The sequence below is a fragment of the Ictalurus punctatus genome, chromosome 27, assembly GCF_001660625.3.
Source record: "Ictalurus punctatus breed USDA103 chromosome 27, Coco_2.0, whole genome shotgun sequence".
Taxonomy (NCBI): domain Eukaryota; kingdom Metazoa; phylum Chordata; class Actinopteri; order Siluriformes; family Ictaluridae; genus Ictalurus; species Ictalurus punctatus.
The window spans coordinates 8,522,031-8,545,672 of record NC_030442.2 but is presented as its reverse complement, the minus strand read 5'-3'; the positions used below and the strand labels follow the sequence as shown (position 1 = coordinate 8,545,672).

The 23,642-nt window shown below is 41.5% G+C and overlaps 1 protein-coding gene across 6 annotated transcripts in view; it reads left to right on the top strand.

Annotated features, from left to right (window-relative positions):
* The window catches only part of tcf12 (transcription factor 12), a 95,880-nt gene extending 75,335 nt beyond the window's left edge, over positions 1-20,545 (top strand). For 4 of the 6 annotated variants that reach the window (XM_017458280.3, XM_017458279.3, XM_017458282.3 and 1 more), the window contains 12 exons: positions 2,835-2,934; positions 3,378-3,517; positions 3,674-3,818; positions 4,104-4,174; positions 7,365-7,506; positions 10,857-10,930; positions 12,379-12,570; positions 15,769-15,907; positions 16,034-16,199; positions 16,370-16,602; positions 17,018-17,171; positions 17,454-20,545. In XM_017458280.3, coding sequence (XP_017313769.1) covers positions 2,835-2,934; positions 3,378-3,517; positions 3,674-3,818; positions 4,104-4,174; positions 7,365-7,506; positions 10,857-10,930; positions 12,379-12,570; positions 15,769-15,907; positions 16,034-16,199; positions 16,370-16,602; positions 17,018-17,160 — 1,545 coding nt within the window. In that variant the 3' untranslated portion in view covers positions 17,161-17,171; positions 17,454-20,545. 6 annotated transcript variants of the gene reach the window in all.
* The last annotated feature ends 3,097 nt before the right edge of the window (positions 20,546-23,642 follow it).

Sequence of the window (23,642 nt, the reverse complement as noted above, 5' to 3'; positions counted from 1 at the left end):
GGCCTTTGACAGAATCCAGAGTCCTCATAGGCCATTACACATACCCCATTAGGCTCTTTGTTCCTGCAGCACAAAGCCCACTTTGATCTTTTTATATGAAGTATTTCCAGGCTTATATTGCAACAGAGAAAATGAGGAGCATGTGGGCTGCCCGGGTCAGAGTTTAACCTTGTAATTCAAAACAATTGGTAATTTCTCAATAAAATGTCCCTTTCATCTTTTTTTAAATAAGTTTGTACACCAAATGTAAGATAAACAACGCTGAAAACAAAAAAAAAAAGAGCTTCGTTATGCATCAAGCCTCACATAGCATATTGCTTTGATTTGGCAGCTTTATGATCTTCATGAAGTTTTAGAGAAGCCAAGTCACACAGCAGTGCTTTGTAGTTTTCTTTCTCTATTTCCTATTGGCAAAAATCTTTACACCAAATGCTGACCTTCAGATCTGTTCTCGTTGCCAAATAATTAGTGTTCAATGTCAAAAACACTGCGGAGTTAATGATTCCCAAATAATCAAACGCTGGATCCTGTTTTCATTCTCTTTAAGAGATTTAAAGTTGTACCTGTTGAACATGGAACCCCTCAAGCGTTAAACTTTTAGGTGGTTCTAAAAGAGCTCGTCTTTAAATGTCATGCGTGTTGTGTCAGGACTGCGTGAGGCTGTACAATAGGTGCTCATTGTTTGTGAGCAGCATGCATTTTTTTTTGCTTTACTAAGTGTGTGAGACGGGAGTTGAAAAGGAAAGCCCTCGGGCCTTAGTTTGATTCCAAATAAGTGACGCGCAGAGACAGGATGTTCTGTTGTCACTTGCAGCCTTGCGGCTCGGCGCTGCTTTGTGTGGGTTTCTCTTCAGCATTGCCCTGGTTTTTTGCCTTCCGTTATCGTATATTTTTAAGAGGATCCCCCCCGAAGAACCTTACGTCTTTTAACCTCCATCATTTGGTTTATCCATATGCTGACAGCTTAATGGTTTTTCCATGAGTTGTTGTGATGTGTGTCGGGTGGAGATCAAAGGAAGGTGTGACGACGGAGAGGAGCAGGGAAGGTGAGCTACACAGAGGAACCCTGCCCTATTTACATTAACTGGCACACTTTCAAACTACGTGGAGCAAAAAAATAAAACCACAGATATTTTAGCATCCGTCAGAATGTTCTAGCATTAAATGTTATTTTCAGGCTGCTATTAATATATTTTTTTTTCTTTCTCCTCAACGACTCAAATAATTTTGTATTCTTATGCTTAGTGCTTTGTCGTTTTGGCTCATAGTGATAAAAAGAAATGTTTAAAAAATCCGAATGTTACGGGTGTCTAAGGGATCGAGTGTATGGGTTGATTGACAGCCCTTTAATTAATGTCCTAGTCCCTTTCCTTCTCCTGGTGGTGCCAGTGTGGGGCGCCTGGTGTTTTGGGGTGGTTTATTAATGGGTCGGCTGGTTAGCTCAAGCTAAAGAGGGCAATTAGCATTATCCTCAGCCATATGCTGTCCATTGAGCCCTGAGGGTGAGCCAAAGCCCAAATTTGCCACTCCGCCTTGACCTGACTTCCCCGGGGAACTTCCACTGACCGGGCCACATGTGTATGCACACGCAGTCAATCACATGGCACGACACTGCCGCCTTAGCAAGGTGCTTAGCCACATCCTGCTGGATAAGCTGTCTGAACACCCAGGGCTTTAGATGCTGATGATGCAGCTACAAGGCGTGTAGAGGTGTAAGACAGACACAGAGTGAGCGTGGATAAAATCGGGCGAGCGTTTTTTCGTCCCCGACTTGAAACATGGGCCTGTCAAAAGAAGGAAATTGTGGGTTTATAATAATAGGAATGATTCAAGTCGGATTTATCTCTCCAGCTGCTGATACACATTGCTTGAGAGGTCTTGTGTTTGCACTGATGAGTTGAAAGGCAGGTCTTTCCCTCGATACAAATGTGAAACTCATTAAGCAGTCCATCTCGGCCAGTGAAGTCACCTTGCCCACATGGTTCATGTTAAACTGATTGGTTTTCACTAACGTGGCGATGCAATGAGCCCCTTATGTGGTAGGTGAACAGAGGACACTGTTGTTGTGGCTGCACCGAGTTATGCCTTTCTCACGTAATGATTGATAATGAGAGAGATTCTCTTTCGGCAGCAGTACTTAGCTTTGCCTCCCCTTTTCACTCTTCTTTCCTGTTTCAATCCATTTTGTTCTGCTCTCCCCCTCTTTCTCCCTCTGTGGTGTGTGGAGCTGGTTTGGCCCCATCTGGAGTAGATGAAGTCAGAGAGCTACATTATGGGTTCTGGGTGGCTTTGATCCTCCTCTTCTGGGACGGGCACTGCTGCAGCTGCAACCACTGCACTGCTGCCCAACCCAACCGAGCCCAGAGGGCCTAAAATACACACACACACACCAAAAAAAAAAAAAAAAAAAAGGGCACTCACATATGTAAAGTACATTCATGAACAAACACGTTAGCACATATAAATAAATGGCCACACATGCACTGAAACACAAACAGTTTGAGTTGTTTGTAGTAAGCATGCTTATCCATTCCATTGTGTTCCAATTAAGCTGTAGCACGCACGCACCCACACAACCACGCACACACAAACCTCAAAGATAATCCTTTCCGTTTTCAACACAATGTCCAAATTAGCCATCTGTTACGTGATATAATTTGTATATTGACCGTATGTGACATTAGTTAGTTTTGTTGTTGTCTTCTAGGAAAGTGTTTATGTGACGAATGACACATAAAAAAAAATTGTTTGTAATTTAATAATAATTTTAAACAAAATTTCTTGTATTTTCTCTGTTTCTTTTTATTTTTTAACAATGCCTCCACTTTTTGCAGGTGTATGCACCATCCCCCAACTCGGACGACTTCAACAGAGAGTCTCCTTCCTATCCTTCCTCCAAACCTCCCAGCAGTATGTTTGCAAGCACTTTTTTCGGTAAGTGTGTGGGTTTGTTGTGAAACGTTTATCTCTAGAGGGAGCGTATACAGTCATAAACATACAGGCTCAGAGATAGGGCCTTTAAAGTGAGGCTTTACATTGCACTGGCTTATTATTATTAGTAGTAGTAGTAGTAGTAGTAGTAGTAGCAGCAGTAGTAGTAGTAGCAGCATTAGTATTCGTAATGTTTGTCGCTTGGGACTGGATTTCTCCAGTAAAAACTGAAGTTCGGTCCTTTTAGAAACCACGAAGGGGCACCTGCTCTGACTTAATATAACAACTCAGTGCTTTATCATTTTTAAATTCTTTATGAGCACTCTTTATGGTGGAAATTTGACATTATGGTTTACCTCACCATCTTGACTTGAGCTGGATGGGTAAGGCTTCAATAAAAGCTGTAATGTGATTATATTCGAATTCACTGTTTCCTCATTAATCAGACGCAACCCACAACTCCTCTGACCCATGGAACTCGTCCAATGGTATAAGCCAGCCAGCTTATGGGGGAATGCTGGGAGGATCTTCATCTCACATGCCACAGTCTGGAAACTACAGCAGCCTGCACTCTCATGACCGCCTGGTGAGAACATCACACTTCTCCACACTGCTGCGAACACTTTGAGCTCTGCAAAGTACACCTTCAAATTAAAGTCGATGCTGTGAGGGTGCTGACGCTCACACATCACATGTCTACATTTACAGCATTGTGTGACGATTGTGTGTGTGTGTTTTACAGAACTACCCCCCACACTCGGTGTCCCCCACAGACATCAATGCCAGCCTGCCGCCTATGTCCAGCTTCCACCGCAGCACCGCTAGCAGCTCGCCCTTCGTCACCGCATCACACACCCCACCCGTCAACACCACAGAGGGAGTTATGGGTAAGATATGCTATGTCCCTCTTGCCACGAAAAACAAATATATGAAATCCAAATATGCTGGAGTGCACACTTCCTAAAATCCGCCAGATGCTTGGAAGATTATTTTTGGTCATGATGACTTTATCCAGGCTTTCTTTACCACAAGATATTTTGAGCACATGGATCATCCCAGTTGTTGGTAAAAATCAGAATGTGTGTAATTCATACCAGAGATGAAATGATACTGTGTGCCTTACCCTTTCATTATGGCCGATCAGTTGCTCATTCTGCATTGTGTCATTGCAGCTGCAGCCAACAGAGGTAACGCAACTGGAAGTTCTCAGACTGGAGATGCACTGGGGAAAGCGCTCGCCTCGGTAAACCCTCGCCTCACTCTCTAAATGCTCTTAAACTATACAGGAGATAATGATCATGATGTTTTTTAAGAACTGATCCAAGTGTAAACTTGCTTCATGTTCTCTGCTTTTGTAATCAACATGTTAAAGTGCGGGGTGTGTGTGTGAGAGAGACAGAGAGAAGCCACAGATTACTGAGCTTTCTAATATAATGGCATGGTTAAGTCTTTAGAATAGAAGACTAGTGTGCTTAGTGAGCGACAGTGCTGAAAAGCTGGGAGACTGAATAAGGTCAGCGGATGGGTTTGTGAATGTTTGTTAGACATAAGCCAGGATAATTGTGCTCTTAATCTCACAGTGTACAAGAGAAGAAGCAGTACATGAAAACCATCCTGAAACCAATGGATTAAACGTTGCTTTGGATAATGACCTCGGCGTGTTTGTGCTAGGTTCTGAAACTCAAGCAAACAACACCCTCACTTATTTTTATCCTGGGGAACTGCCACATTTTAGACAGCTTACAATAATCTTACAGTATTTTTTTTTTCTTTTTCCTCTTAGACTCGAAGCACATCTGGACTCATTCTTCACTCTTATGAGTCTCTGCCACTGACAGTTAATACACACAGACTGTTACAGTGTCGATCTATTCATCCAGTGCACATTTTACAGTGCTCATAAATGGCTAACTGCACAAACGGCCAAGCCCACAAGTGCAGACTCTTGCGTACACACAGCTAGAAAATTGCGGGCCTGAACGATAATCACAAATTAAGTCTTTTTGTATTCGGCAACTCAATACCATTAGCATGACAAAGCAGCAGCGAAACGGACACGCTGGGGCCTGGGTGAGGCCCGCCGCGCTGCCCATTGTGCCCCTTTTGTTGGCGCTTCTTTTAGACGGGACGTGCTTATTGGCCCCCCGCTGGCGGGGAGCAGCGTGACTGATGAGGGGGCGGGGCTGAGTTTGTTGTTGGTAAAATGAGCGGTGTTAGAGCGTGAATGCAGCAGAAGTTGCCTGGGCCAATCAGGGTCAAGAGTCACAGCTACTGAGCAGCAGCAGACAGAGAGGCTCAGAGCCTTTGTTTGTTTTACTACTTTAGTTCAGAGCACTACTACTGTTGTCACTAATACTGGGGTGAGCTTCTTAAGGCAATTTTAGCTTCATCTGAGTTCGTACTTCCTTACTTGTGAGTTGTATCATTTAGCCTGAACTTCTCAACTGCATTTGAGTTCGCACGGGTATGTTTCAGTTGGGGATTATCATCTGTGTGGCTGAACAATGATTCTGTCTCTTTGAGACAATGTGGGGGGTAAATTACTCTCGTCACCCTTTCCCCCCTCTCCCTCTTTGTCCTCCCATCATCTCTCTCTCTCTCTCTCTCTCTCTCTCTCTCTCTCTCTCTCTCTCCCCCCTCACTCTTCCTCCCTCCATTCCTCAGTTTCCTCCAAGAGAGAGAAGCACTTGCTAAGCCTCAGGCAGGATTTGCAGAATTGATTGAAACACAAAAGTGGCATTTAGGATTTAATAAGAAGATTAATAATGATAATGATAGTACCAGCATTTTTGAAATTTAAATGAGCTCTGTGATCCCCTGTGAGATGGGTCCTGAAACTTTAGACCCGTTTAGAATCAAATCCTGCCAGATCTGTACCGTGTTCCTTCTAATTAGAGGGAATCTAATCACGTATTCCAACTAGCCCCAGAATATTTTCCGTAGCGGGAACCCGAAAGGTTGCTATCAAAGAAGAAGACTTCAATATGTGCTCTAATCTGCATTCGTCTAAACAAAAACAAAATCTGCTAAGGAAGTTTCTAAGACTTTAAAGAAATATTGCAGCATTTTTATTTCTGCCTAATCGCTGTCCACAGCATCTGCAGGGCATTTTGCAGTGCTATTCTGTTTCCATGTACTAAGAAAATCTGTCGTCTCCTAGCGCACTTGTACTAGAAGTCTATATTAGAAGGCAGTTGTCAAAAAATTCAAACGTAAATTTAATCAACATAGAAATGATTATTTTTTATTTCATTTATCTTGCGATGTCTTAAGTAAGCAGGGTTGTTGTTTTTTTTGTTTTTTGGATTTTTTTTGGGAGTTACGGCCAAAACTTTGACTTTCTAGCACTGGAGCAATAGTAAAAAAAAAAAAAAAAAACAAGTAACTGTACAGACCATCTCATGTACTATCATCTCCAAAAAAACTACACTGGAATTGTCATATGAAAAATGTAGTCAAATACCATTCACTACAGAATTCATGAAAATAAATGAATAAGTTGAAGTAAGCACAGAAGTGTCAAAATGAATGTCTTATTGCATATGTAATCACAATACTAAGCAACACTGGAGTATCCCTGGAGATGGTGGTGTTCTCTTCCCAAACATATCAGGGATGCACTGCAGTGTTCTGAGAGACAAGCAATCAAACATGGAGGCAGAAAAGCTTTCTCTCCCCCTGCCTCTCTCTCCCACACACACACACACACACACACACACACACACACTAGTTTAATGTGCTGTGGCTGGCCGGTGCCTGATGCAGGCAGGCACTGGTTATTGGGCAGGCAGAGAGGCGAGGGTGCTGCTTTATTACCTCTCATCCATAACTGGAGATGAGACACGGCAGGAGCCGCACAGCCACGCAGCCACGGAGCCAGGCTCATTCACTCTAATGAGCTCCCAAAGAGAGATTAATGACAGTGTCCGCTCTCTCTCCCTCTCATTGCTCTGTATTTCTGGTTCTCGCGTTCTCTCTTTTCTATTTTATGTGCTATCATGCAAAATAATAAGAAATTAATGGAAATTGGATCGAACTCTAACCCGTATTCTAAAGCGACTTACTAACATCTAGTGACCTGATAACTGTATATTATTTGTGTGACTCATATGTCAGCCGGGTGCTGTGTGAGCCTGTGTCTGTGTTCTCCAGAAGGGTGGTGTGCAGGTGTTCTGCAAAGCCCTGTGCACAGAAGGTGTTTTATTTTTCTTTGCAGCCATTAGAAAAGGCAGTGTTGGATGTTAAACCCCCATATGTATGCAGTGGGGTTTTTACAGCCTTTCAGCCAGTAAAATCACTAGAATTGATGGGCCAATTCTGTCTGTGGGACGCTAACAGAGACCATAAAGCCAGAGAGGGGAATGACAGGTGGCACTCAGAGTGCATCCGTGAGGTTTCATTGATGGTTATCTCTTTCTCTCTCTCTCTCTCAGATTTACTCTCCTGACCACACCAGCAGTAGTTTCCCCTCGAACCCGTCAACCCCGGTGGGCTCACCCTCTCCGCTCACAGCCCAAGCGGGCGCCGCCTCAGCAGGTACAGTGGTGACAGCGAGCGGCCCACCTGGAAGGGCAGGTAAAGTGTCATTCTTGTCACTCTGAGCTCACACACAACACACCATCGTCTCCATACCATGTGTTTCTCCACCTCGTCTAACCCTCACAGTGCTTCTTATCTTATTCACTCTGTACTCGGCTCACACGCTCCTTATTATTCTGTTACACACTTTATAAACAAGCACCTGTATTAACTATTAGCAATCCTTTACTGTAATCACATGAATAGAGGCACGCTAATGGATTTAACCAAACATGCTATTATTTGCTCCATATCTGAGCTGCCGAGGCATTGATCTAAGGGGTCCAGGCTATTCCTCATGATCATGTAATTCAATCTGCTTCTATGATGGGTTCTTTTGCTGCGCTGCTCATCTATGAGACTCATGTCAGAATAGTGAAAAACTGCATACGCTCTTAAAAACCTGGCTTAAATGAATGTTTATTACTACTGATTTTCACTATGATTACTACTGAGGAACAGAATGAAGATGGCACACTTCTTGAATTTACTTCCTTTCATACATTGCAGTAGAGCAAAACTACACTACACAAGCTTCATCGGTATTTCTATAGCCATGTCAAGTTGGACAATTTCCATCTAGCTTTGACTTTTATATTTTCTGGGGTTGTTTTTGTTTGAAATTTAGTTCATTTCTAGTTAAGATTGCTTCTTGGTTTATCTTCGATTTCAATGTTTTGATATCTTTTTATTTCTAGATTTCAGTTTTAGTCATTTTATTTGTAGGCACCGGCATGTTTTTGACGTTTGTTTTTTGTGTTTTTGATCCTTCGATTGGAATGCAGGAACACACACTACACATTATATAGCAAACCAAGTTAAACTTGTTTCATTATCATTAATGTCAAAGTACATTGTTTAAGGACAATTTATACTGTACTACCTTAATACTATATATATATATATATATATATATATATATATATATATATATATATTATACGACGTTAATGTTTCTCTAACAGAAATATGAGTACGCAGTAAAATAAAGTAACAATAAAATAAAGAAACAGTAAAATGTGAAATTTAAGTGTACACTTGAAGGATGTTATCGCTTAATGTTATATAACAGTCACTGTATTTAGAAAAAAGTAAACAAAGCCTGAAAAGAAATTGATTTACACTCGTACATTTAAAAAAAAAAAAAATTCATTATTTTTAATTTAATGTTAGTGTATAATTTTCTCAGCCTGATTTCTTTAATTATAATAATCCCAGCATGCACGCGAGTGAGTACGCATGCATGCATGTGTGCATGTGTTGGCGTAGTGGCGACAGCTGTCTCCGTGTCTGTCCCTCTCCTCAGCCTCAGCTGTTGTCCTGCTCCTCACACAGCTGTTCCCCCGTTTAGCCCGACCCACAGACCCCCTCGTTTATTAGCCTGACTGACTGCGCAGGGAGCATGAGGGAGGTATGAGCGTATGAAGAGGAGAGGAATGACTCAGCTGATGTTGTCCATATAGAGGGAATGCTTTTCCCCTCTTAGCCAACCTTTTGCTCCCTTAAAACAGCAAACTGTCACAGAGACGGTCTCCTGACCTCATTTTCTGTCACAGTAGTGTTCTTACCTCCAGACATTACAACGCCAGACAAGACTGTATAAGTTTGTTTTGGTAACGTATGTGTTTAGCTAATGCAGTTCATTCATGTTGGCCTGAAATCACCACCAATTTGTGCCATTAAGTCAATTTCGCCTCTGTGCATGTAGTCAAAGCGTCCTTTGTTGTGCGTTTGAAGGGTTTTTTATTTTTATTTTTATCAGTGGAGCAGCTATTCTTAGACGGCGCTGCGGAATGTACCATGATGTTATGATTAAGCACAAACACCTACATCTGTTCTTCAGGATTAGTTCTTTAACTGAAGTATTACGCATCTCTGCAGCACAGACCTGTTCCTCTGCTGCTGCTTCTAGCCAATTAGAACACGTGGGATACGGTGCGTGCACACTCATTTGTCTTATGTGGTCATTGGTGAGAGAGGGCCTTATTAAACACTGTGCTCTTCATGTGCACAAGAGAAAAAAGAGCAAGCCTCGTCATTTCCTGCCCCAAAGTCATTTTTAATAGCCCATTAATGAAAGTCTGTTTCTCAGGGCTTTCAGGAAGAGGATGCCCCCAGACGGGGCCCTGCTCGCAGTTTTGAGAGATTGTATGGTTGGAAAGTTCTTACTTAAACATTCCCACCAAGGGGAGTGAGGGAGAAGTCCTCCTAGTGCTGTGGGGTGATGATGGCTCATCCCTTTTGCTTTCTTTAAAGAATATCTCTAAGCAGATATGAGATTGAGAAGGCAAGATGTAAGAGTGAGCCACAACCGCATGCAAGCAGAAGTTTGTAGTGCACGTAGAGCATGATTAGGTTTGATCCTGCTATGGAGACTGGAGTCAGGTTGGACCAGAGCTCAGGCACTCTGTAATTGGCACTCAACCACTAAAGTAAATAACCTGCGAGTTGTGTTTAGGTCCATCGTCATTAGGGATGTTTGACCTTTTTTTTTTATTAGATACTCAAAAACGCGCACAATCCTTGGGCGATGCATGACTTCCTGTAGCTGCTTGTTTGCCAGTTGGAGAGCAGTATTATACATAATTGAAAGTAAGAAAGACGAGAGGGGAAAATAACCCCCTCCTTTTTGATTTGTGATTAGCAGATGTGGATTCCTTTAGAGAGAAGATGATTTATGGCCAGTCAGAATCATTGCACTTAGACTAACAGCAGACCTCAGTAATTTACATTACAGATGAGTTACAGAACTCATTACAATGCTCAAATCAGGCACACACGCACGTTTGCATAACACACAGGCATGACCGAAAATACACCACCTTCGTTTTTATTTTGTGTTTTGGTTTGTTTTACATGTGTTTGTCTGCGTGTGTTCATGACCTAAAGACCTTTTGAGCTGTGAGATCCTTTTGGGTCTAGAACTTGGTCTTTTCCAAGCAGTGGCGTTGCAATCAGTCTCAGGGGAAGTAAGACAGGGTCTGAGCCAAAGCTCTTATCTGCATCCTGCATTGTTCTCACAGCATTTTTAGCCATGACTTCATTAATGAGCGGAAGTAGTGCACGTCCCTCAGTGCTGCAGTGGGTGGTGGTACAGCCCACGACCCCTCTCATGTTGCAGGATGTAGCTTAGTCATAGGAAATGATGCATCTGGACCTGAGAGGAAAACAGCCCACGTGGAGTATAGCCTGAATTGCACGGAAGGGGAAATGAGCATTGGCCTCTGTTGGGAAGTGGCCTGAAGTGTCGTTCAGCCATTTCTTGGCTCTGTGTGGAAACTAGGAAATCCCACATTCGATAACTTCTCACTGTCTCCTTTTCTTTCTTCTTTTTTCTTCCTCTGCAGGTACTACCCAGTGGCCCCGTGCAGCCGGACAGACCCCGTCTTCCCCGAGTTATGAGAACTCTCTCCACTCTCTGGTATGAGCCCCTTCTCTCTCGTTTCCTCCCCTCCCCCTCACAATGAGCACTATTTAATGGACACTGCAAGAGTGGATGCCTGGCTGCTGGAGGGTCGGGGGTAGCATTACATACACATTCCTGAATGACAAATGTCAGAATGGTTTTGAGGGGGAGCGTGATACAGAACAATACTCATCCCTTGGGGCGTGTCTCCTGCCATCTGTCTGCTCTGGAGAATGCTGAGTGGGGATTGGCTAGGGTGTGTGTAGGGGAGCATGGGGATTGGGTGTAGGATTTAGGGGGGTGAGGATTGGCTAGGCTGTGTTTAGAGTGGTGGTGGGGGGTAGAGATGGTGATTGGCAGCTGTTGCATGCGAGTAGTGCTTCTGGATTCCAGGGCTGACTGGGGAGGAGAACCTTGATTGCGGGGGGGCAAGGGGGGGGGGGGTCACTTCTCTCTCTCTCTCTCTCACACACACACGCCTGCTTCCCACATCATGCATTCACACCATGGGGTGTGTAAGACAAATATTTACACATGCACTTTAAGTGCCACAGTGCTACATTTTTGTCGAGTGTCTGATTTGGTGGTGTGGGTTACTACGGACAGTAGCAATACAATACAATGAAAACGGCCAAGATTGGACCAAAAGGTTGTTAATCATCACCAGTTCCTTAAACAGGAACTCCTGATGTTTATACTTAAGTAGCTTCACGCCCTTTCTTTAGATATGTATGTATCTTTCTCCCTTCTTGCCTCTCTACCGCTCGCTCTTTCTCGCTCTCTGCTTGTCCATGTGTCAGTTTGTAACTGTCTCACTGCTCTCCCGTTCCTATCTGACTTTAGAAAAATCGTGTGCATCAGCAGCTGCATGAGCATCTCCAGGATGCCATGTCCTTCTTAAAGGATGTCTGTGAGGTATCCCTGCTTTTTTAGCTGCCGTAATTGTCCATCACTTGTCTCCTCACTATGTGCTGTTTCTTTCCTTTCTCATCAGCCTTGCTATGATTCAGTCTGACCATGTTTTTTTTTTTTTTTTTTTTTTTAAAACCTCATATCATTTCATTTTTGTTATATTCATGATTTCTTTTAGCTTGTAATAGCCACATGTGTTAGTCTTAATGAGCAAAAAGAACAAAAAACACGCATTCTTACCATCATATGCTAGAAGAATCTGTTTTATCTTTGGTTTGTCATTTTGAAGGCATCTGGGTGCATGTATGACTTGCATTGGGTTCACATGGGTAGACATCTCATTTTTTAGTGTTTTTTTTTTTCTCCATAAATTTCATTACTTTCAGTTCTATTCTGCATTGCTGTATAATTTAATGCAGTATTTCTTTTTAATAATGTCCATATATTTAGACACTGCTCTCATCTCTCTCTCTCTCTCTCTCTCTCTCTCTCTGTCTCTCTCATCCTCCCATCCTCTCCCTCCCTTTGTTTCCATCTCTGTCCTTTTCCAGTCTCGGATGGAGGATCGTTTGGACAGACTAGATGATGCGATCCATGTCCTCCGGAACCACGCCGTAGGTTCTACCGCCTCTCTGCCCAGTGACATCCACAGTTTGCTGGGACAGACACACAACGGACCAATCACAGCCATCGGCACCAACTTCCCCACATCCGGATTGGTCACCAGCAGGACAGCATCTATGGTAACAATCACCGTGTTTATTCTGCCTGGAAAACAATAACCTATTTGTTTCAGAGCTTTCTCTGAACTTTTTTTTTTTTTTTAATTTCTGCTAAGTTCAAAGTCCCCCATCAATCAATGGCAGTTGTTTAAACAAAATTTAAGCCAATCAGCAAAATATGTCCGCTTTTGAGTCAGTTGCAGACATAGAAAGGAACGCGCTTTTTCATTGTGCTTCTCCAAATAGGCTAATAAACAAGGCAGAGCCACCTGTTTAAAATGAAGCCTCAGTCATGTGCTGAGACGGAACCATTTTCCACAGAGGACCATTTAACTTAAACCCACATACTTTCCATATGCGTAATGGCTGGCCCAGGGCGCTCTCTCTCTCGCTCTCTCTCTCTCTCTCTCTCGCTCTCTCTCCTCAAGCTTAGCACAGTGCTGATGGATGGGAAAAGCAGGCGAGGTGGGCTGGAGTTTAGCACTGCCCTGGAACAGTTCAGCAACTCAGGCTGTGGGGACTGGAGTAATGTGTGTTTTGCTAAAACACAGCATATAAACTCACTCCCTCCTCCCTCATCTTCACACATGCATTCCCTGCAGCAGAGAGCACAGCTGTAGGGAAAGAAACAGAGGAGACTAATGTTTTCAAATTAATCCCCCTGCTCAAGGATATAATCCAGGCCACATCTTTGTGCTTTTCCTTATAAAATGTCCACATTAGTCTCTGGAAGGATGGGAAATATTCTCACTATGAAATTCCTTGTGAAAGCAATTTATTATATTAGTAAATCAATCTTGGTGCCTTTGGGATTAAATGTGCTTGTAAGATTTAGCCTGTAAGACTTTAATCACGTATTACAGTCATTCATAAAAAAGTATGCTCCGTACTTGATTGAGTGGATGTAGCCCTTATACTCATCGTTTTTGCTGAGTGTCCCACGCTGTTACTCAGCTCTCGTCAATGCTCATTAGAGCTGACTAAGAGTATTGAAATAGAATCAGACCCGGATGGAGTAAAAGTTCTCTGATTGGCTTTTTAGCCAAGTGCATCAGTGCAGGAGGAAAAAATAAATAAAGACAGCAAATCATGTAGGGAATCTTTTACAGCAATGTTTGTGTTTGAATTATCATAATAATCATGTTCTGTAGTTGTATGAAAAAGGTCGATAGATAGTTTTATAGGCTACATTCAAGTCCACATACTAACACACTTACTACTATAACAGCATAATTTATAGTACAGTAATATGCAATTTGGCAAAAAGTTTTTTGGTTAAGATGCTGGGGCTTTAATTGAATTGTTTTATTATTACAAGTACAGTTATGTCGTTTCAGACAGGTGCAGCATTTGGGTGACTTTAGTTTTAGTAACATTGGCTTGATGTGCTGTTTAGTTTCCAGTCATACATGCAGTTATATTCAGAGCTACGTCCATGTGGCATGTGTGTACCGATTGAAATCAGCGTGAACCCGAAAGAAAGCCTCCCGAGCAAAGCAGACCGCTTCAGTTCTCCATTAAACTTTCCACACTAACGATAATGTCGTCCTCATCCCAACAGAACCAAAGCTCTCATCTCACCCATGTCATAATTCCATTTCGAGGAGAAAATCTGAGGCCTGGATGTGATTTCAGTATCAAAGCCTCTGGCTTAGTGGCTTAGTGTGTGTATTAGAACCGGAGATTGAGAGACGGATCAGTGCTACGATGACCTGTTTATGTCCCTGTAAGAAGGGCTCTGTGTAACTGCTGTCAATGAACTGTGTACATATACCAACAGGGCTCTCCCTCTCCAACACACACGCACGCACGCACGCACAGAAATACTCACTATAAGACAAAACCCTGATTCAGCATGGCTAATACACATGCTTTTATTCTGGCTTCACACACACAGTTCACACACTCCCCCGTGCTGTCTATCTCTTTGCCCTATTTCTTAACAACTCAGGAAATCTGACACCTCGGATGAGGGTGTGTGTCTGTGTGTGTTTGTGTGTGACCTAAGTCTCCAGCTGTATGGTAATCAAACCCGAAAATGGCTGCCTTCTTTGGCTGGCGGCCCCCTCGGCTCCTCCTCCTCCAGCCCAGACAAAGAGTTGTTTGGCCACCTGTTGAGAGCGGAGCTGAGATTAGTGCGTGCTGCTGGGGGAGGACGGGGGCTTTGTCGGGGTTAACAGAGGCCAACAGTGATTTAGGATCACATTCCTAAAGGAAGAAGGGGAAAGAGCCACCCCACCTCTTTCGTCTTCTGCGTCCACTCCTCTCGATGTTGTTCCTGTTGCTGCTCGTAAGGGAAACAGGATCTGTGGGGGAGCGAGTGGATCCCTGCGGTGGAGATACAGGAGCGAAGTGGCCTTTCTGACTCCCTGAAGGAGACAAGTAGCAGAAAAGCTGGCAGCAAATCGCTCTGGGTTTAGTGTGCTCTGAAGCAGCCACTCTCTGGCCCTCTTGCCAATAGCTTGATCAAATCCAGACCCACAAGAAACCAATGTTAGTAAAAACCTGCTGTAATCTGCAGCGGACATGGAAATACTAAAGACGCTTACTGTTCTGTTTGACAAAAATGGTTTCCTGGATTTGGTCTTTGATGACTGTGAAACAGAGGAAGTGCTTGTTTTAATGTGTGGGTGAGATTTCTGAACGTACACCATCCATTCTTCAATTGGATTAGTCTGGCGCTTCAGTTTCCACATCTTAATCAGGCAGTAACCGCAGTTCAACGTCATGTTACTGTTTAACTTGTGTTCACAATGTACAAACAGAGAAAGAAAGCGAAAACCGATTTTCCAACGAACATTCTATGAAAGAGATGGCTACGGGTAGAAAAAAAGGGCAGAGCACAAAACAGTGAGCAAGACCGAAAAGGAAGCATCTCTTAATAAAAAGACAGTGCGTGTGTTAGTGGTAATGTTTCCTGTGTAGTTGACTGGAACTACTGCATGTCTTTGGGAGCATGTGGTTTAGGCTGTAAAGGTCGTTCTTTGTGCTGTGAGCAGCAATCGGTTCTTCAGAGGCGAGGTCATGCGCTACAGTAGGAACAGGAAAGCCTGCTGCAGCTCTTTGATGTGGAATCTCAGGCACTGTGCATAACTCTTTAGTTTGAATGTAAATGAAGTTTCTTCTCTTCTGCTTCATGATCACTTTATGATCAGAAAGACCCTTGATGTTGAAGTTCTGTTCTCTGGCTCATGTTCTTATGATGATGTGTCCTGACAGGGTCCTGCTCATCGTGAAGAGACAGCTAGTCTGAACGCGAACCACACAGGGCTGCAGAGCACCCCCGGGCCGGCCTCTAGCGCCGAGCTCAATCACCAGGCTGACACTTTCAGAGGTTCCCAGTCTTTTGCTCTCAAATGTAATCATTTTAATAAACCTATTCTTACCAAACATTAGTATGCTACCTGCAGTATGTAAAGTGGCGTATAGATCATAACATTGGGGTGTTTGTGTGTGTGTGCGCGCATGCATGCTTTAAACACAGGCCTCTCTGGTAGCCTGGCATCTCAGGTGGCTTCAGCTCTGGAGCTTAAGATTGAGAATCAGGACAAAGACGACATGCATGATAACCACTCATCTGATGACATCAAGTCTGATGACGAGAGTGATAAAAGGGACATTAAGACGCCTAGAGGAGGGACTCGAACAAGGTATGTTATACCTAGGCAGCCCACATAGTTCCCTTTACATTTCTTGTGTAAGTTAATGTATTCTTACCGATTTATAATCACAAACAAGCATACACTTTCCAAAATCAGCTGACTATTGTGTGGTTTCCTACCAGCCTGACTCTAGCATGTGTTCCTGTTTGTCTCCACAGCAGCATTAATGAGGACGAGGACCTGAACCCGGAGCAGAAGGCGGAGCGTGAACGTGAGAGGAGAATGGCCAACAACGCACGAGAGCGGCTGAGAGTGAGAGACATCAACGAGGCGTTTAAGGAGCTGGGCCGCATGTGCCAGCTGCACTTGAAGAGTGAGAAGCCCCAGACCAAACTGCTCATCCTGCACCAGGCCGTTGCAGTCATCCTCAGCCTGGAGCAGCAAGTCAGGGGTCAGTCACTCTCATACCTATACTACTATCCATGTATTGGATTTTCATAGGGTTTGGATTAATACCCAATCAGATATTAACGCTATAATTTCATAGTAACACAGACGGCGAATGTTAACAGTAGTGCTACACTATGCACAAAATAATGGGAAAATTCGACTGATGTAGAGTCAGGCTGCAATATAATGATTATTGTAATATATATAGTGCAGTGAAATAAATGCTCAATAAAGTGTTAATTAAGATTCAGTTGAGCTGAAAGTGCAACTCAATCTGTTCTAAGTGAACTAAAAAAAATTTTTTTAATTGCAACTTTTAGAGACACTTCCTCCACAGTAGGAGGTTTAGTTAAAATCAGTCAAAATCTTACAGAGAGTGTAAAGCTTATTTTGTTGTGTTAATGTCCCCCATCCAGAGCGGAACCTTAACCCCAAAGCAGCCTGCCTTAAGAGGAGAGAGGAGGAGAAGGTTTCTGGTGTTTCGGGGGAACCGCAGCAGACTCATCCATCTGTTCACCCCGGGCTTACAGACACATCTAACCCCATGGGCCATTTGTGAGCACTAGGCAGGTAAGCTCAGTGATGGCGATGTGTTTGCAGTATGAACACTTTAGTATTGCCGATATGTTGAGAGTAGAATAGAGTAACATTAAGAATGATGATTAAGAAAATGGAGTTTTTTTGTTTTTTCTTTTTGTTTTTTTCTTTTTTTAAGTATTGTTACTCTTCACCTAACGCATATTTGAGAGTGCCAATTTTTTTATTTATTTTTTTTTTATTCTAAGGTCATGTAAAACAATTTGTTTGACACTGATCTAATCCCACTCATCATTTCTTCATTTGAACTTTCAGATCAAAGTGATGCAGAGGGAGTGTGTAAGATTGCATTGGTGACCTTGCTATCCAAGGGCAGACAGGACTCACAGCTTGTGACACAAATTTGAAAAGACAGAGACCACTCCAAGCTAAATTCCAGTCAAGCGACCCTGAGCTCGAAGAAAACTGGCAAACGCCGAACTTCCTCCAAAGTCCAAAATTGTATAGCAAATTTCTGCCCACGAGAAACATTCTCACAAAAACCCGAAAGCCCTTCAGCACATATCACTGTCTGCAAAGCAGTGTGTCACATCTGTACAATCAGAGACTGTCGCAGTCCCCCTCCACCCTCCATGTGGAAGTTGCATTGTGCCTAAACTGAATTGACGAATGCATTGTAACAGCAATTGTTTTTCTTTTTTTTTGTTGTTGTTTTTTTTGTTCGTTTTTTTTTATTGTTTTTTTTTTTTTTTCTATTTATTATGTTACTATAATGAACTATGAACTATAAAGTCTATGTTTAAAGGGAAAGTTATGACATTGCTTTAAGAAGCTGTTTGGCATTTCAGTAGATCTTCAGTTTGCCGAGCTCTGAGTGATTCTGCTGGAGCAACACTGTGGAAATGATGCTCTGGGCCACATCACGGATTTAAAGCATCCAACTAGGATAAGAGCCTCTCATGTCTGTGGCGTTTTTGAAATGATCCAAGTCTCAAATGTCCTCCCCTTTGTTTGTCTAGGAAAAAAAAAAAGAAGAAGAAATAATATATTATTTATATTTATGATAGATTCATTCCACGAACAACAGCATGAGAAACCAAAACTACCTAATGATGCATGTTTAGTTGAGACTCCAGGAACGCAGACTGTTTAGTGTAGTGGAGAGATGAGCGTGTTTTTTTTGCTCCTTCCTCTGTCCTGCAGATGCAAGGCCCAGATGGCAAACTGGAGCTTTACTGAAAGGTCAGAGGTCAACCACAGGCTGACATGTTTATAGTCATTAGTAAGTAGTTCAAGTACAGAGAGCAGACCATTTACTAAACCCTAGCATTCCCTGCATACTTCATAGTGTCTTAACCGAAGGAAAGAAGGACTTCTCACGAGTTCCTTTGAGTTCTTCAGCCATATAGTGTTAAATGGGAAGAAAATGGCAGATTTCCATTTATTGCAGTTTGTTGGTTTTTCTGATCTTACATTATTTGGTCTCTGCTTAGTTGAACAGCAGTGGTCTTCTATCCTTAGCCTCAAGCTGAGAAATTAGACATAGCTAATATCAGACAGAGTAGACTCAAAACGATGACCACAGCATCACCTGGCCTGAATTGAAGTTTTGCTTGATTTTCTTTCTGTCTAAAACCAGTAACATATATATAAAAAAAAAAAAAAAAAAAAGACAAAAACCACAAAAAAAATCATTACTCTAAGTAACCACAACGTTATATGTTTATTTGTAATTGTATACAAAGCATCTTTCTAGGCTTCATAGTAAAGCGTATATTGTCCTGTGTGAAAATAGAAGAAAGATATTCTAAGTTACTTAGGATGGATTTGTCTCTCCCCCAAAGCAGTGAAGTACTTGATACAGTGGTGTGTGTGTGAGTGTGTGTGTGTGTGTGTGCGCGCACAATGCCCGAAATTCAATCGCTGTGACAAGAAAATCAGCAACCAGGCGAAACCATGAACAAAAGCATTTTTTTATATCAAGAATCAACATCGTCTTTTTTTTTTTTTTCCAGTGTATTTTTTCTTATTGAACATATTTTGGGTCTTAATTCTTTCTCTTTAGATTCTTTCTTTCCCTCTCCCCCTTGTCTTCCATATGCATGCTCAACTCCTCAAACAAAACTGCCACATCAGAAAGACAAAGTCTGAAGAACAAAACGCTATTGCAGAAATCTAGACTGGATCTCAGTATTTTAAATCTGATTTCTATTTACTCTCCCTCCAGCCCCCCCTCCTCTTTGTTTTCTTTTCTTTTTCCGCCCTTTTTCGAAATCTTCATGATATCTATATTCGTCTTTGTGGCCTTGTTATACATTTCAGTATTGAAGAGAGTGTCATTGCTGGCTGAGGTCGATCGAGGTTCTGTCATCTTTGTTAGTTGTCCCGTTTTCCTTTTTTTCCTGTGTTTTTTTTTCTGCTTTTTTTTTTTATTATTCCTTTGCTCCTCTGTTGGATATGTTAGACTTTGCTGTATGCCCTGATGCTTTCCCTCATAAAAAGTATATGAAAAGGATAAAAAAAAAAAAAAAGAAGAAAAAAACAACATTTGGCTTATTTTTCACTGTAGTTAGCCTTTTATACAATAATATTGTAAGAACATTTCTTGAATTCTAAATATTACTCTTTCTAGATTTTTGAAATCAAAAGTTTTGAGTAAAAAGTTTCTTACTTTATTTTACTATATTAGATAGTAAAAAAAAAAAAAAAAAAAAGTACGGTTATTTACAATAACCTGTCCACTATTATTGAGAATTTATGAATAGCATCTTAAGAGCATAAAGTAGGATTGTAGCTCGAGGTGTAGTGTGTATGGGGTGTTGTACGAGCTTGATGTTCTATAGGATGTGCTCTCATCTCTGGCTCTAGTCTGCATTGTTGGTGGATTAACAGATTTGTACCCCTGTCCAAATCCAAGGTATTGTCGAACATCAAGATTAAAAGAAACCAGCAGCAAGAAGTAAATTTCTTTTCTGTCTCTGTAACAGAAAACTCAATATGTATATAACATTTATGTAGCAATAAATGTGCCATCTTTTTTATCAAGACTGTACGTGCGTTTTATTTCCTTCTCTTGACAAACTCTTTCCTGTTTCACCTTCCAGTGCTTTTCATTTATTAATTGAAACCTCATGTATATTTGTTGAGCTTGTGTACAAAAATGTATTCATAAGATAGGGTTCTTACGTATACAGTCCTGCCACAGCATCTCCTCTTTAGAAGACTTTTCTACAGTGGATTTAGGCCAAATGAAGAACTCTGTGCAACTCCATGCAAGAGTATGTTTTATACTATGTAACTGATTTTTTTTTTGAAGGCATATCAGTGGACCATTGTAGTCTGTATCAAAAGAAGTACTATGGAGCATATGTTTCTATTTTTAATAAAGTGTGATAGCAGCAAGCCTGCATCGAGTGCCATGTTTTTTTTTAAGTCTGTCTCGCACAACGTTCTAGTTCTTATCCTTTTTATTATTTTTTTGGAAGAGACTGAATCAGTTCATTTGCTTTTCAATTATTTATTTATTTTTTTTTGAAGTGAGGTGTGAATGTGAAACTGTCTTTAACTTCATCATCTTTACTATCACCCAAGCACTTCCATGTTGGACTGGAACACAATATAAAAAGATGAATCTCATCTAATCTTCATTCATTGTTCTCTGTTCTTTAAGCTCAGTGGTGGTCACAATGTCCTCAGTTGTCACCTCTTATTTTTCCTTAGTGCACTGGTGTATCATGGACAGGAACTACACAGACCCTGTCTCATCAGTGCGTGTTTGTGCACTGACATCAGTCCTGGCTGTCCAATTAAAAGACTAAACTGGTTGTCTCACAGGCCCAACACATCTGGCTCACATTAACTTTCTGTACATGTGAGTGCAAGATGGTTTCTCATCGCGTCCATGCCGTGTTGATGGGTCTCTGAAACTGGAGTCCTGCGACTCAGCATGTCCAAGTCAGTAAAACTTGGACTGGAAGCTCGTGCTGTCGTCCTTCCAGCGCGACACCTCATCTGTGGCTCAGAGAGGGTGGGAGCGCTTTGCCTCATTTCCTCTCTGTGCTTTGTGTGTGCGCTCCTTCCTGACTTTAACATGCCTTTACGTGTTTACTTGCGGTCACCTAGTGAAATAGCATGTTTTCTGTGAGCGCCAGACCACCAGGCCAGAGCTCTGGTGTGTTTGGCTAAGACGAGCCAGACAGCCATCTTGGCTCACATTACTGCTGTGTGATCATGCGCTGCCATGCGCAGGAGCATATCCTTGCTGGATAGTCGGTTTGACTTGGTGTTTATTTCTCTTGGCTGGACATTTACATTTATATATTTGGCAGAGACTTTTGAACCAAAACAACTTCAATGCAAGCACAAGCCTGAGCGGTCAAGACGAGATTTAAACCATCCAGTCACCTGCACAGCACCTCAGCCACTGGGCTACCCATGAACAGATTTCCAGTCCATGTCATCTTAGTGGCTAAATATTTGCTTTCATAATATATCCTTAAAGTCACCCTAAACCTTTTAAAATGTGATTTAATCGTAATAAATTTGAGTGCACAGACTTGGCCACAACATTGTTTTCAGGAGCGGGAAATGTCATTGGAAAGTCATGATGTCACAGGATAGAAAGGATCATAAAATATGTGTTGTGTTTTAATATAGAAATATACACCATGCACGTCATTTAGGTTTGAGGATTTTTCCAGTTTTCCTATTCATAAAAATAAAGCAATAAGCTAGGAGAGTGTGTGTGAGAGAGAGAGAATATGACTATCATGGGGAAGGGTGTTCTTAGGCACAACGTGTAGCAGAGCACCTAAAACCCCATTACCCGTGCTAAAATCACTGTAACACACCCTCAAGTGGCTTATTGCTTTTATAAAACGGTGACAAAAACAATATGATAAATCCAGTGTCAATGAAAAATCAAATTAATTTTTAATATTTGCACTAAACAATTCTTCCGCCATGCAACATAGTCTGTTAACAATAGTCTTAGGTTGCTAAGCAACATAATGGGCAAACATTAAGGCATTCTATGGACAGAACAATAGCTTTTGTGTAACAGTTTATTGGTTCGAAAACATGCCGCATTAATACGGAATTCAATTATTGTTATGTGGCTGCAGGTGTGTGTGTGTGTGTGTGTGTGTGTGCGTTTCAAGGATTTTGCTATGGCTTCGAATGTGGCTCAGCCAATCGGATTTTAAAGTCAAAACTACCTATTTAATATACAGTATAATCTGTTTGGTTTCTTTTCATGAGGGTAAAAGTGTCACCAGTTCAATTTTGTGCTTTCTTCTTTGCCTTTTTCATGGACCCGTCATGTCAAGCAAATTATTACTCATTATAGAAAAAATTCTATTCTTTCAAATTCGAATCGTATCGCTTTGAAGCTGATTTCCTTAACAGGTACCAAGGTCAAGGCCAATAGGGGTTTTCTTGTATTGTTCTAGGTCAGGAGTGTCAAACTCAGATCCTGGAAAGCCGCAGTATTGATTTTTGTGTTTTCCCTCTTCTAACGCCAAATTCATCCCATAAAAATGATGATTTGAACTGGGATGCATTCAACAAAAACGAATGCTTAAGACACTTTGTACAGAGTCTTACTGCAGCAGTCAGCAGTTATTCCAATTACTATTTACTAAAATTATTATTTAGAATGTATTACTTTTCCATGACTTATTGTTTTGCCTTAATTCGGTTCAATGGACAGTTAAAACAACAGAAAACCCTCACTGTTACTGAAACCATCAGAGTGTCTGCATCATTAGTTTCAGCACACATATTGCAAGCACTTTTTTTTCTCATTGTGAAATATCTGCCATGGCTATTAATCCAAGGAACACGGTGTATGATGGTCTTCTGATTAAGACCATACTACTTTTCCAAATTTCACTGACTAATAGGGCTTGCAAGCCAATTTATTAGCTTAATGTCTCTACATAATGGTTGTTCATACTTAAGTTTCATTTTTTTTTAAGTTTTTTTTTTTTTTTTTAAAGTAGTCTCTGAAGAATTTTAATAATATTATCTCTTAAAAACATATGGGGAAAAAATGACAAAAGAATATTTCAAATAAATTGATGCAAATTATCATGCTTGGAAAAAAAATACAGAAACCTTTGGTTAAAAATATGTCATATTTGTTGTCATCCAACATTAACCGGGAGTGGCTGGTGTAAATGGGCTAGCAGGGCCACTGTTAAATAAAAAGACTTCAAATTGATTTTTAGCATCCATATCAGATTATTTTCTGTTAACATATTTTGTGGAATGGAGCACAACCGGGCCATCACTGGTCGTGAGAAAAATATACAGAAGGATATGAAGAAGCGAAGCTGGGGCTGATTTCTTTCTAGCGCAAAGTATAGATTCATTCATTTTCAGCTTGCTTCACTGACAAGGTGAATGTGAAATACAGTTGCAGGTCTGATGAAAAAGAATGAGATGGATTACTTCCTTTATGAAAAAAAAAAAAAAGTAGATAGATCCATCCATCCATTTTCT